The sequence below is a fragment of the Anser brachyrhynchus genome, assembly GCF_964034855.1.
Source record: "Anser brachyrhynchus genome assembly, chromosome: 6".
Taxonomy (NCBI): Eukaryota; Metazoa; Chordata; class Aves; order Anseriformes; family Anatidae; genus Anser; species Anser brachyrhynchus.
The window spans coordinates 28,873,699-28,887,611 of record NC_137700.1 but is presented as its reverse complement, the minus strand read 5'-3'; the positions used below and the strand labels follow the sequence as shown (position 1 = coordinate 28,887,611).

At 36.4% G+C, this 13,913-nt stretch overlaps 1 protein-coding gene across 1 annotated transcript in view; it reads left to right on the top strand.

The window, feature by feature from the left end:
* The window catches only part of BTAF1 (B-TFIID TATA-box binding protein associated factor 1), a 48,147-nt gene that overhangs the window by 10,977 nt on the left and 23,257 nt on the right, over positions 1 to 13,913 (top strand). Inside the window, exons 3-13 of the mRNA XM_080596494.1 lie at positions 232 to 346; positions 2,689 to 2,835; positions 5,039 to 5,202; positions 5,501 to 5,637; positions 6,285 to 6,396; positions 7,645 to 7,713; positions 10,322 to 10,411; positions 11,938 to 12,033; positions 12,281 to 12,457; positions 13,028 to 13,168; positions 13,301 to 13,425. Coding sequence (XP_080452620.1) covers positions 232 to 346; positions 2,689 to 2,835; positions 5,039 to 5,202; positions 5,501 to 5,637; positions 6,285 to 6,396; positions 7,645 to 7,713; positions 10,322 to 10,411; positions 11,938 to 12,033; positions 12,281 to 12,457; positions 13,028 to 13,168; positions 13,301 to 13,425 — 1,373 coding nt within the window. The remainder of the gene's footprint in view (positions 1 to 231; positions 347 to 2,688; positions 2,836 to 5,038; positions 5,203 to 5,500; positions 5,638 to 6,284; positions 6,397 to 7,644; positions 7,714 to 10,321; positions 10,412 to 11,937; positions 12,034 to 12,280; positions 12,458 to 13,027; positions 13,169 to 13,300; positions 13,426 to 13,913) is intronic.

The following is a 13,913-nucleotide window of genomic DNA, read 5'->3' as shown; positions in this document are numbered from 1 at the left end:
TAAATGTAACTTACAAGTTAATATTAACGTCTGGCTACGGCGAGTATGAATGATACAGAGAGGGTTGCTCATTGCTCCTTGGTTTGTTTTCTTGGCCTTTGCTTTTGTTATTTTGAATCTTGTCTTGATCCATAGCAGTGAAAGTGTGTTATATAGAACATAACAACTGATGGGTGTTCTAAAAGTACATCTTAAACAAATCTTAATTTATTTGTTAATCTTTCTTTAAAGGTGTTAGTGTATTTAAGAAGTACGAATTGGGATACCCGTATTGCAGCTGGCCAGGCTGTTGAAGCAATAGTGAAAAATGTGCCCGAGTGGAATCCAACTCCAAGATCAAAACAAGGTGCTTCTTAAATGAATTATGTAGAGTTCATTGTATATCTGATGCAAACTGTCTGTGATACAAGACTTCTTGAGGCAGCTGTGCCATTCTGTTTAAAATGAGCCTGCCCTTTTTTTATATGCATGGACTGTAGTAAACCTCTTTGGCTTGAGATGTTCATACTCAGTTACAACACGGTGTCTGACCTTTGCTTCTTCTAGGATTCCCATGCTTCAGCTCTGTACCCTCAGAATGCTTTACTCTGTATAATTAAGATGAATAATAACTAGTGAAACAGCAAAACTTTAACCAGGCAAGTTTGTCATGATATTTTACAGACTCCCATCTTTTCTGTTCCCATGCTTAAAGCACCTTTCTGAAAGAGGGGAAATGGTGACTTGCTGCAGTCTGTTCTGTTTGTGCTCACTTTGCATCTGGAACTGTTGCATTAGGGATGTTACAGCTGCTTTTATAGTGTACTTATGAACTTATTGTGCATGATTTTTTCTAAACCTATTTTGAACCTGCTGATACTGTCTACCTTCACAACCTTCTGTGACTTAGGTTCCAGAAATTTAGCAAGTGGTTAAAATCAACAAAGCACTTTTGAGGTGATCTCATACTAGTTCCATTCAGTGCCTCCTGATTCCTTTACTGCAGAATTTGCCGCATCTGCCTTACCCACTGCCTTTATGATTTTTGTAAACCTTCATCATATTTGCACCCCTCCAACAGGTTTCTCCTCTTCAGCTTGAAGAGTTGCAACCTCTTTAGTCTCTCCTCACAAGACAGCTGCTCTGTCTTTTGGATAACTTTATTTGTCCTTATCAGTGCTTTTCTTATTCTTATGTCCTCCTTTAGATGCACAAAGCTGCACATGGTATACTTGCATCCCTGGAGTACTGTTATGTACAGTTAGTGGCAAAATGTTGTGTTGCATCATGTTTTCAGTGTTCTTCCTGATGATAGCCAGTACTTAGTTGGCTGTTCTGTAACTGCCCAGTAAGCTGGTGAATACAGAAACTGACTGTAGTGCCTCCAAAATCTTTATTGACTGTTTACTCCCAGTTCTGAATTCAGTGTTGTTTAGTCATGGCTTAGGTTCTTAACTTTGCAGTCTATCTTGTTGCCCATCACTGCTCTGAGAGTCCTTCCTGGATTTCTTAGTGCCAGTGTAACACTGGGTTACTGGAAAGAGCTTAGTGTCACGTACATGCTGGGAGAAGAGTGCACAGTGAAATCTCCCTTCCATTGTAAAGACAAATAGAATTTGTTCCAACATTGATCTCTGAAGGAACCCATGGCTTTTATCTGTCTTTAACCAGCTTTAATCAGCTTTCAGTCTGCATGAGGATGTTTTCCCCAACTGTAGTAAATTGGTTCCTTCGATTTTTAGTATGAAACCTTGCCAAAAGCTTTTGAATGGCTGTTATGTCCAGTAGATCCCCTCTATCCACTTGATGAAGCTCTTTAAGGATGTTGATGAGAGGGCTTTTTTCAGGAGCTATGCTGAGTCTTTCTCAGCGAACCATATTTATCTGTGTACTTAATAGCTTTATTTATAGAATCTACCATGTATATGTATAATGAAATGTTAACTTCTTCAGGTCTGAAGAAACGTACGCATTACTCATTTTGTACAGCGATCTGTATGCAGTTGGACTCATTCTACTGTAAATGAACAAACTTTGATAAATAAGTGTGGGGTGAACCAGTAAACTAAATGCTGTGTTTCTTGTAGGTAACAATGGTATTTGTAGTGCTGGCTGTAATTCAGGATGTGAGTGTACTGGGTTATGTAGGCATGGGCCATTTTTTTTGGACACTAAGCTGTGCATGACTAGGAGCCACAAGACACACTAATCTTCAAGTGTTGAGGGGAGGGAATACTTTGGAAGTGAATTCACAACCAAGAAATGATAAGACACCTTGTGAGGAACAGCTCTCTGCTGTATCAGCACGGAACTGCATTGTACCTGCAGCTGGACTACTCCCCAGCTCCCCGTATCAGGGTTGCCTTGCTGTTGGTCAGACGGTGCAGTGTTGGCATGATACTTACAGTTGAACTATTTGTGAACAACGTGCAGCTCAAACTGCAAGGTGGCCATCCGTGTGCAGAGAAGACCCAGTACTGCATCAGTGTCCCAAGTTTTAAAAAGCTAAATTTATAAAGGGAAAAATATGAGAAGTTTTTTTCTTCATGAAATGGAGTCTTTACATTTTACGAGTCAAAATCCTGTGTGCCTGATGATTCTTTGGGGGAGTGAAATTATTTCTTCCTCTACACCACTCTTATTTCTGCCAAAACTTTGAACAACATTTTCATCACATTTTACTTCATATTATTTTCAATGTTTGTTTAGAACCAGGATCAGAAAGTCCTATGGAAGATTCACCCTCAACAGATCGGTTGCGCTTTGATAGATTTGATATATGTCGGTTGTTAAAACACGGAGCATCTCTTCTTGGATCTGCTGGTGCAGAATTTGAAGTCCAGGATGATAAATCAGGTATATCTTTTATATTTTACTTGTGAACTAGAGAACTTACTGGTTTGAAGAAGTATATGGTGTCTCTATTAAAAGTCTAGTCATCCTAGCATCCTGAGAAACCATGGGAAATAAAAGGAAGAAAATATGCCCCAGCATAACTGGTTTGTATTACCTTTCTTGAATTAGAGGGTTTTTGTAGGGGGTGTGTGTGTGTGTTTGTATTTTCTTTCATTTGAATTATTGTGCATGTTGGGAGGAGAGTGGATACCTGAAGGAGTGGGACAGGAAAAGTGGTGTTAAAGGCTATTGTAGAATTTTTGAATAATCTTTTTTTTTTTTTTGACATGCAGGAACTATGACCACTTGGTCTTCATTAAAACAATGTTCCCAATATAGCTAGTAGGATGTGTCTTATTGAAAAGCACGAGGGTTTCAAATATAGAGAGTGCATGAAAAATACTGGGATAAAACTGTTAAGGTCAGAAGGTCAAATATTTAAAACCTTCAGTGCGTGTTAAGATACTTAAGAGCTGTTAATTTCCAAGTCTTTAGAGGACTTCTGCTCAATTGTTGTACAGAAGGAAATAGTTACTGCTTTGTTTTCTTCCATCCAGTGGCCACTATCTGTGTTCGTAGCATAATGCAGGCCTTCCTATAGAGTATATTGTTGGGGCATTTGAATGCTATACAGACATCAGCGTTTACAGTCTGCTAGTGGAAAAGGGGCAGAATAATCTTTTTCTGCAATGAGCATGGGATATCAAGCCAGAGTTACCTAGTATCAGTTAACTTACCGTTTCTCTTAGAAATGTTGTTGCTGCTTTTTAGTCAGTTTACTTGTAACTTTGGTCTCCTGTAAGCAACGTAGAATATGCATGCATCACAGGTGTGATGATACCTTTTGTTTCAAGTGACTTGCCTGACATCTTTCTGCAACTTTTTAGCGGAGTTGGTTTACATCTGTAAAGTGGCATAGAATTATTTTTATCTATAAGATATACATACATATATGTATGTGTAGTTGTTACTGTACTTCTCTGCTCTGCTTCCAGTCCATCTTTCAGTTCCTCCACCAAATGAAATGGTGCTATAGATAAGAATCCACTCTGGCTGCATAGCCCTGATTCACTTATTCCCTGTGCAGCATACAGAAAAGATCAGGGAGGAACAGAACCCATGGCTCCTGACACTTACGGCATATTCTGTTTTTTTTTTTTTAAGCTTCACTAGTATTTTGTTGTTTGCCATCTTTTATGCTAGGTTAATAAGGTCTTCTACAAATTTCATTTCTAATGAAACCCCACCTGTTGAGAAACAAGTTTGGGTTTATATGTAGCAAACTTACTTGGCAGGTTTATTTTAGACAGGCACTGAATTTGTCTGTTATTTTTAATATAAATGTGAATACCCCCAAAATCTAGGTGTTAAGTAATTCAGGTATTTGTTTACAGAACATTCTTAAGGTAGTTTCTTTTAACTTTCTAAATGAGCCTCACTTGGCACATGAAGCTTGAGGATTAGTTTATTGACAGAGTACAGCACCCTAGGAAAATCATCCTTACGCATCAGTCTGCCTTGCAATTGGCAGTTTGGGCAGAAGGAGAGGAGATACCTTGGTCCTGCACATGTGGCAAGGAAGAATGTTTCTTTAGAAAACAGGTTCCGATTCAGCCTAACTTAATACAGAATATTGGATTGAATGTTATTTGAGGGTTTTACTGGTGGTTTTTATTTCTTAGATCTCTGTTTCCCAACGGAAGACAAACGTTTGGAGAACAAAAAGTTTTAAAAAAAAAATATATAAATCAACCTTAAACCTTACCAGATCCCACAGGGATGCATGTGGTGATTAACAAAGCACTAGTTCTTGAATCAGTTGCTGGATTAATTTAAGTGTTAGTTCTCTCCTTTCAAAGTGCACTTTCCTATTAAAAAAAAAAAGTTTTTCATTATTTTTTCTTTTGTAGACCAAGTGTAATTAATGAATTTCATGGCAGCTACTTTCTGTTTAAAAATATACTTTAAGGTAGTTCTGTATTTTCCACAACAAAAAGGTCTTCCTAGGAATTATGAATGGGTTTGAAAGATTTTATTTATGTATTATCTAAATAGAATTTAATTCTGTGACTTTTGGTGTTATGTTATTTCATTGTGCAAGACTTCACTAATAGATCTGTCTGGAAATCTTGACACGTCTGCCTTTTTAAAAAACTTTTTAAAGGTGAAATTGATCCTAAAGAGCGGATAGCACGGCAGAGGAAACTGTTACAGAAGAAGCTTGGCTTAGATATGGGTGCTGCAATTGGGATGAACACTGAAGATCTGTTCAATGATGAAGATCTGGACTATTCTCCTTCTTCAGTTTCACTAGTAAACAAACAACCTGTAGGTAAAACCTCGGGCTGTTTGACTGCAAGGAATAATACAGTGGGTTTGCTTTATTTCAGCTTCTGCAGTTATAATTTTTTTTATTTTTAAATATGATAATCAACGTCTGACATGGTATGCTTTGGCTTCCTGAACTCTTAAGCATCATAGTTCCACATTAGTATTATTTCATGTCAAACTGCTGCTCTGAGTTTCGAATAATGGAGAGCTGGGGAGGTTGAACACAATGTGGGTTTGGGGATTTTTCAGGACCTCTGTTGTAAGAATTGCTGACAATGGATGACTTCTCTTTCAGACTCTTCAGGCTGCTGAGTTAATTGACTCAGAATTTCGAGCTGGTATGAGCAGCAGACAAAAGAATAAAGCCAAAAGAATGGCTAAGCTGTTTGCAAAGCAAAGATCCAGAGATGCAGTAGAAGCTAATGAGAAGAGGTATAAGAGTGAACTGTTTTGCTCTTTTTTCAGTCAGGCTTGAATTGTAATTTGATTTATCTGTTGAAAAACTTCCTACGGTCTTTGCCTCTTAATATTTTACGTGGTAATCGTGTTGATGGTAAAACGCAACTGTTGTACTCATTCCCAGTAGACTCTATTAAGAATCTGGCTGTAGAGGAGTCTTGGAATAATGCAATGGTACAGTTAAAAACTTCTGTTTTGTCCCTATTAGTAAATATGTCTTGAGAATAATTCATGAAAATGGGAGAATTATGAAGATGATAATGAAAAATTATAGATATAACTTTCCTATGTATGGTATGTTCTTCATCACGGTAATTTAGTGACACATTATTGGACCTGCTGTATTCATAATGAGCAGTAAACAAAAATATTTCTCCTTGGTTTTATTTAAGAATTGCTGTATTTCTTTGAAATGGCTGAAAAAGATTGTCAATTTGCCTCCGCACTGAATTTTGTTACCTGCAACTTTGTACCTATTGTGCGTGTTTCAGAAGGTGTTAAACTTCTTTATTTTGCGTTCTTGTCGCACTTTTTATTGTATCTGAGACTTCAGTTGTAGAAGTAATTGTTTCCCCTAAAGCATACTTTCTGTTCATAAACTTGTATTTGTTCCTTCTCAGCAATGACAGCACTGATGGAGAACCAGAAGAAAAGAGAAGAAAAGTTGCAAATGTTGTCATTAACCAACCTGCCACAGACTCAAAAACACTGGTAGAAAATGCTCCAGAAGAGGTATGATGTGCTGTTAGCAAAAATGATCATTTGGTTGTTTAGTAGAGTAACATCAAATAAAACTTCCTTATGCTCCCAAATTCTTTACTCATTCTAGCATTATGAGAAAGAGTAAACAATGTTATTGGCAACTTACTGTATGTAGTGAAGCAAATGGACTTTGAACTGTGTACAGCATTGAGAAGAAAACACATTTAATCTTGGTAATAGTCTATCCAAGTGAACCTGAGTAGGTGGATTACAGGTGTCAGACCTGGATATTGAACTGTAAAACTGTGCTGAACACTTAGAAAACAAGATTACACACAGTCATAAATATTTTGATCTAAATGTTCATGTATACTTCATTTAATCTTTGCCTCGCTTTAATTTAGGCTTAATTTAGAATTAAGTTATATCTTTAGTAGTTTAAGATTTAAACAATACCTTAGTCTTAGAAGAAATTTGCATTTGCTTCAATCAACTGAAAAATTGTTAGAAATGCTATACCTGAATACAAATAGTGCATAAAAGTTTATTTTATAGAGACTGTATCTTGATTAAAGTTGAAATAAGGTTTTCCAAACACAGCTTAGTAACTAAATTCTTATTTGCAAAACAGTGCTGTGAAAATGCATTTATGAAAGATTAATGACAACTGTGAACTGAATACATGCTGGTTGTTCGCCTTTTAAATGCTTTGTCTTTATGATGGCATGAACTTCCTAATGTTAGTATCATAATTTCTTTTCCAAAGCCTTGTCAACTTGCTTATAAGAAATTTGGAGATAATGGATATGCTCCTGGATTTCAGAAATGTGGAATATGTCTTATGAGGTGCTTATTATGAGTGAGGATGGTGCTTACTACTTGATTAATTGACCTAATTAGATTATCTAGTGTAATTTCAAACTGGGGTTTGTCTATTACACTTTTAAAAGGCAAAGTTCATAAATTCAGAGAGTCGGTAGAGGGGATATGAAACTTGAATCTTCTGCCATAGTGGGGTTCGAAAAGGAGACTGAATTCCAGAAGATCAAACTTAATTACCCTAGGGAAGAGGTTATACTTCTACCAGCCAAACTTCGCAAGCCTTTTAAAATATCCAGTGCCAATCAGCAAAGTTTCTGAAGAGTGGAAGAAGTTGTTTTATTTGGTTAAGCTTTGGAGGTCTTTGTTACCTTTGTGTATCTAAGTAGCATACAGTGTAAGAAATGTTCACCTGATCCCTTTCTCTGGTAGTCTCATACTTACTTTTTGTGAATTTAGGCAAATGAATGGCCTCTCGAAAGTTTTTGTGAAGAGGTGTGCAATGATCTCTTTAACCCTTCCTGGGAGGTAAGACACATGCAGTATCTGAAGTGTAACTCTAAGTTTGAGAAAAAGTAGATTTAAACAGAAGCACAGAAATCATATGCTTAGGACTTGAGGATTTTACTGGGTATCAAAAATTATGTCAATCGTAAATATAGATTACAAAGTCGAGACCGATCTGGTTTAGAGAAATTAACTGTTTTTTCTAAGACTTATTCAAAGGGGAAATAAAATGAGAATTTTGGAAATACTGAAATTTGAGCAAAAAGAGTTAAGTAATTAAAACATGCTTGGATTTATCAGGAATTCGTGGAATACTGTGCAAGTGTTGCTGACAACAGTGGCATGCATGTTTGTCTAATGTTCAGTTAGAAAAGGGAGAAAAAATCACTTAACAGTGAGTAGGTTACAAAATTGTTGTTTGTTCCCTTCATTTATAAAAAGGAATGTTTAAGTTTTTTTTAAAAGTTATTTAATACCAACTACAAAAACTATATATTTGGTTGCCTTGTGAACTTGTTTTCAAGATTCAAAACTGTTCTGCTCAAGATTCAAAACTGTTCTGCTCATGCTTTTATTCAATCTCCACTATTTTCCACAAACTTTTCTATAAATTCCAAGCAAAGATAACGAAGTGGCTGGCAGCAGACTTCCTTCCTTGAACAGAAGATGGGAATAACTGTTGTCAACTAACCTCAGTTTTGTCATAAGAAAGTTAATCTTTTGAAAGATTAAATGTTAGCAACAACTGTAACGTACTTAGGCATTATCTGTATCACAGGTTCAGTGATAGCAAGTTGGCTCTGCCTATACTGACCTCAAACTTGGAAACACAGAGATAAGTCATACACAGCCTGCATGATTATTTTGGGCCCAGAAGAAGGGTAATTGCATTCATGTGGCACATCACTGCATCTAAACTACTAAGCCTCATCCTATTTGAAAGCAGGCTGTTTGCAGTTGAAGTCAAAGTCCACTTGTCTTCTGAAATGCAGACATTCTCATAGCCTTCTTATTATATTTGATATAGGGCAAGCACATCTGAATTAAGGAAGTAGATCAATACAAAATCATTGTTATGATATGTTCTTGATGGAAAAACAGGTTAGACTACCTCAAAATACATGTTTATAAATGACCCTCTGGCATCTTCTTGCAGTGTCTATAGGCAGCCTGGGTGACTAGTTTAGTGCCTAGCTTATAGGCAGCTGAAGTCAGGTGAGATGAATCCTACTACTGGTATTTCCTTTATACATTTGTCTTTCTTGCTGCTGTTCTGTGTTTTGAGAAGCTGAGAAGTTAACTAGCAAAGTGTTAACTTTTGGCTTGTGAAAACTAGTTCATAAGCAATCCCAGACTGTATAAACAAGTGATCAATGTATCATTAACAGTTGAGATTTTAAGACTCTGCTCTCTGGCTGTTTTTTATTGTCTTGATTATAGATTTTACCAGCAGCCACTAGCTGTGCATATTTCAGTTTGCATTTCATGTAAAATACTCTGATACTTAGAGGACTTACCAACCACTCCTCTCTAGTTGTTACTATCATGAAATGAAATACAATATTTTTCTACTAGCAACAAGTATGTATATCAAATATCTTTTATTAAAGAAAAAACACAGAATAAGTTCTACGCAAACCTATGTAAAGGTCTCTCAATGAAAACCCAGTTAAAATGTTGCAAACACAGAGGTTTGGTGTAACTATTGTGCTGGCTTTTCTTGATTAGTCAGTTGTGTCCAGTTAGGGACCAAAAATAAGAGAAACAGGTATTGTTGTAGCACGTCTTTGTACTGCTATTCTGTAGTTTCCAAAATTCTTCCTAGTGCATTCAACTGCTTGGTGGGAACGTATATGTGGTTATAATTTGCTTTCGCATATCATTTGTTCACTTTTTTTTGGCAATGTTTAGCCAAGCAAGGTAGGTTTGTAAGCTGTGCAGAAGAGTAATTCTCAGAGATTTGTTTTGCGGACCCCAAGATACTCACTGGGGGTCTAAATTTTGTTTAATACAAAGTCTACTAAATACAAAGTTTACTAAAAGTGCTGCTTTCCTGTAGCTTATAAACTTACTATAAATGGTTAATCTGTGAGCAGTCCTTGTGCCTCTCCCTTCTCGCAAAGTCAGAAATAGCAATGATTTAGAAACTAACTGCCAGAGCCTCTTAGGTAATTCCTGAGATTCACGTAAGGTGACTTTATTGGTATTTGTTAATCTTTGTCCAAAAACTAGTGTTTTGTAACATAGGGAAGTAAAACTAAATGAAAACTGCCTTTACTGGCTACGTTACTGCAAATATGATAACAGTATCTTCTCTGTTAGAAAGTGGAAGCAATTCTGAATTGCTTCTGTCCATAAACTGACAAATATTTAATAAATACTAACCTGTCCAAAAACAACTTGTTTTTTTGTAAGTACATCATTTTATCTAATAAGATACTACCTTGTCCACAAATCTGTGGAATACCACTAATTCTACAGTATTGCACGTCTCTATTAAGAGAAGAAGATGATGTGGAAAAAAAAAAAAGGTGTTGATGTGAATTCCACTGTGTTTTCAGTTAAACAGTGTATTTTTTATTTTCTGTTCCTAAATATCTTAAAATTCCCATTTTTTTCACTTTTCTAGGTTCGACATGGTGCGGGTACTGGACTGAGAGAGATACTTAAAGCTCATGGTAAAAGTGGTGGTAAAATGGGAGACAGCTCTTTAGAAGAGGTGAGTTTCTAGTCATGTTGAATTCTTAAATTAGGTTTAGCAAAATGACTTCTTAAAATACTTAATCTTTGTAGGAGGTGGGTGATATTGCGGGAATATAAACCATGAGATCTGTCCGCTCAAAATAATATGGATCAAATCACTACATCTACTGATGAAAAGCTAAATTCCTTTTAAAAAATCTGCAAAAAAACATACTAATATATAAACAAGCATTAATATGTGGGCTGTGTGTAAATTTATTAAATACTAACTTCCATACTAGAAAAGTATTAGTTACAGGTGATGCTAGAAGTGTGCTGAAACAAAATTCACTATTTAAGTTGATGATGTAACTAGGTTCAATGAAGTGTCTTAGGCCATCTGATTTTATTCACTTAAATAGTAAGCTGCCTATCAGTCTGGTTACTGTATTATAAGCATAAGTATTTAAACAGTTTCTATGTATTTAGAAGGAAAACACTTGTTTAAATTTCTTGACAGTAGTAACTTGTTTACTAATAGTGAATCTCATTCAGATTCCGACTGACTTCCCTGCTACAAAAGCAGCAGGGAAAGCTTGTGGTTTAGAGAGCGTTGAAGAATGAGGAGATATCTTTTTCATACGCAGATCAAACTACTTTAGCATACTTTGTGTATGGGGAAAACAGGCAGAAGCTGCTATCTTTCCTTGCTTCCATGTGGATTGTATTTGTTCCATGGAGATTGTGGAGTAATAATAACACACACTGCAATGATAAGATACTCTGATCGGTTTCTTATCTATTTATGGAAAGAGCCTGTGTACTCCAGGCTAGCTTCAAAGGCTGCTGTGCATGCTACATGCAAGTTATAATTCTTTGACATTATATATGATTTCTGTGATATAATCCATAATATGGTGATAATGATGTTTATTAAAATTACAGTTTTCAAGGGAAATGCTGATCTAGTAGGCCAACAGTGGGGATGGAGAAAGATGATGTCAGAGTAGTTCCTTTTATGGGGCTTCTGCTCTGGGGTTTGGAGTTACAAAGCTATAGGGCCTCTAATTAACGGATGCCAGAGCCTCAAGACAAGCTTGGGCTAATTACTTTAATCTGGAGGAGACTTGACTGAAATATGAGTTCTTTTCACTTGGTCTCCCACACTGAAGAAGTACTACTTCATAGTTCATGTTTATTTGTAAATATTCTTCAAACGCATTAATTGATTTGCCTAGGACACACTGACATTACTTAGTACAGATTATGTAAGTGACCTTACCTTTGTGTGTTGTATGGGGATAAAATCATCTGTCTGCCTTACATGGTGCTTTCCAGCCTTTTGATTAAAAGTACTATGTGTACCATTGTGATGTTTGTGATAAGCCAGGGCAGAGCTGAATTAGTGCTGATTATTCTGCCTTGATTATCTGTGCAAGTTGACTGTATTCAGTCAATTTAAACATATGTTGGGATTCCTTTTTGATATAAATTTAGTGAATGTAAGCATGTCAGAAATCCTCTATGAATAAATAAGGTGTTCATTTTTTCCTCTTTTTACAGATGATCCAGCAGCATCAGGAGTGGCTGGAAGACTTGGTTATTAGACTACTTTGTGTGTTTGCATTAGACAGATTTGGAGACTTTGTTTCAGATGAAGTAAGTTGTCTGAGTGAACAGGTAGATCAGCAGACTTCTGCAGATTATACTGCAGCAGATCAGCTGTGCTTTGTAGACTGATACTGCATGTGCCTGCTGTAACTGCTATGAGATGCTTACTGCAAAGTAATAGGTAACACAAATTTCACCTCATATAGCAGTTTTGCTCACCTGATTCTACTCATTGATTTATTTCTAAGTCAAATTTCATATTGAAATACCTGTTTCCTCATTTACTTTATCCTAGGTGGTAGCACCAGTGCGTGAGACTTGTGCTCAGACTTTGGGAGTAGTATTGAAACATATGAATGAGACTGGAGTTCATAAAACTGTCGATGTTCTCCTGAAGCTGCTTACACAGGAGCAGTGGGAAGTGAGACATGGTGGTCTCTTAGGAATAAAATACGCTTTGGCGGTCCGTCAGGTAATAACCTTCGTGACAAATTGTAGAGAGTTTTGGAACAGAAAGCTCTGTTCAGAGATGAAGATGTGCCTGAACAACGGGTTGATATGATAAAACTGTATTTGCTTGCACTGCATTCTCATGTGGGTTAAGATGTGTAACTGCATCTTTATAATCCATGCTGCAGAAATTTGCAGTTTTGTATCAACATAGTTGTATTGCTGTAACCTTGTTAACAGTTACTTGCACAAAACAGATTATAAATAGATGCTGTACCTCTCTGGTTTTTATCATACTTTCATACGCGAGGTGAACAGAGCTCTGTGCTACAAGAAGTTTAGTTTATTAATCATATTATTCAGCAAACACTGGGTTTTGTTTACACAAAAGCTGAACAAAGTTAAGTTCATTCAAATATAAAACCTAGGTTTTATTTCATGAATGGTACCTTCAAATATTTAGATTATATTCTTGGACCTGTGCTTTCTGGTTATATAACAAAGAGGTTTATTCACACACTTGAAGTACATTTTATTTGTTTGGTGCATTATGTGATTTTAAGTTTAAAGATTGTTTTGGTCTTTTTGGCAGGACATGATCGACACATTATTGCCTAAAGTGCTACCTGCAATAATTGAAGGTCTCCAAGATCTGGATGATGATGTCCGAGCTGTTGCTGCAGCATCTTTAGTACCAGTAGTGGAAAGCTTGGTCCACCTTCAGTCTCAGAAGGTGACTGAGCTGTTTTCCATTGATTTTGATTGAAAATTTCACTTTTGGTCTGAGCAAAGAAAATAACACAACTAGCACTTGGATATTTTTCTTCTCTTTTTCTGTGTTAACTTTTTCTGCTTACTTGTCTAGGTGCCTTTTATTCTTAATACTTTGTGGGATGCGCTCCTGGAGTTGGATGACTTGACAGCTTCCACAAACAGTATCATGATCCTTCTTTCTTCCCTTCTGACTTATCCTCAGGTCCGCAAGTGCAGGTAACTTTTTAATTAGTATTACTCCAGTATTCAGTATGACTGTCAAGTTATTTTCAGATTGGGATAATCAAAGTTGCCTTAAATCACATAGAAGCAGATGCTCAATTTAAACCAGTAGTTTAATTTTACTCTGGCTTTTCCTCAAAGGGAAGGTTAGGACAGTGCTTCTAGTTTCATTTCATTAGTAATGGGCACCAAAATAATTAAAAGGTAATAGATATTGTTTATATGTGACTTTTTTTCTTCCCTCCTCTGGTTGTGTTGGGTATTTCTGTAAAGCATATTAGCTGCACTCACATGGTGGCCCTGTCCACAAACTTTTTTGTCTGCTCCTGTTGACAAACTCCAAGTAAGTGAGCAAACTAGTTACATTAAAACACATGCAAATGCCTGTAGAAGTTTACTATTAGAATAGTTCTAAAGAAAGCTACAAACTTAAAAATTCACATTATGTTTGACTGAAAGGTGGATAAAGCAGTGGGTAAATT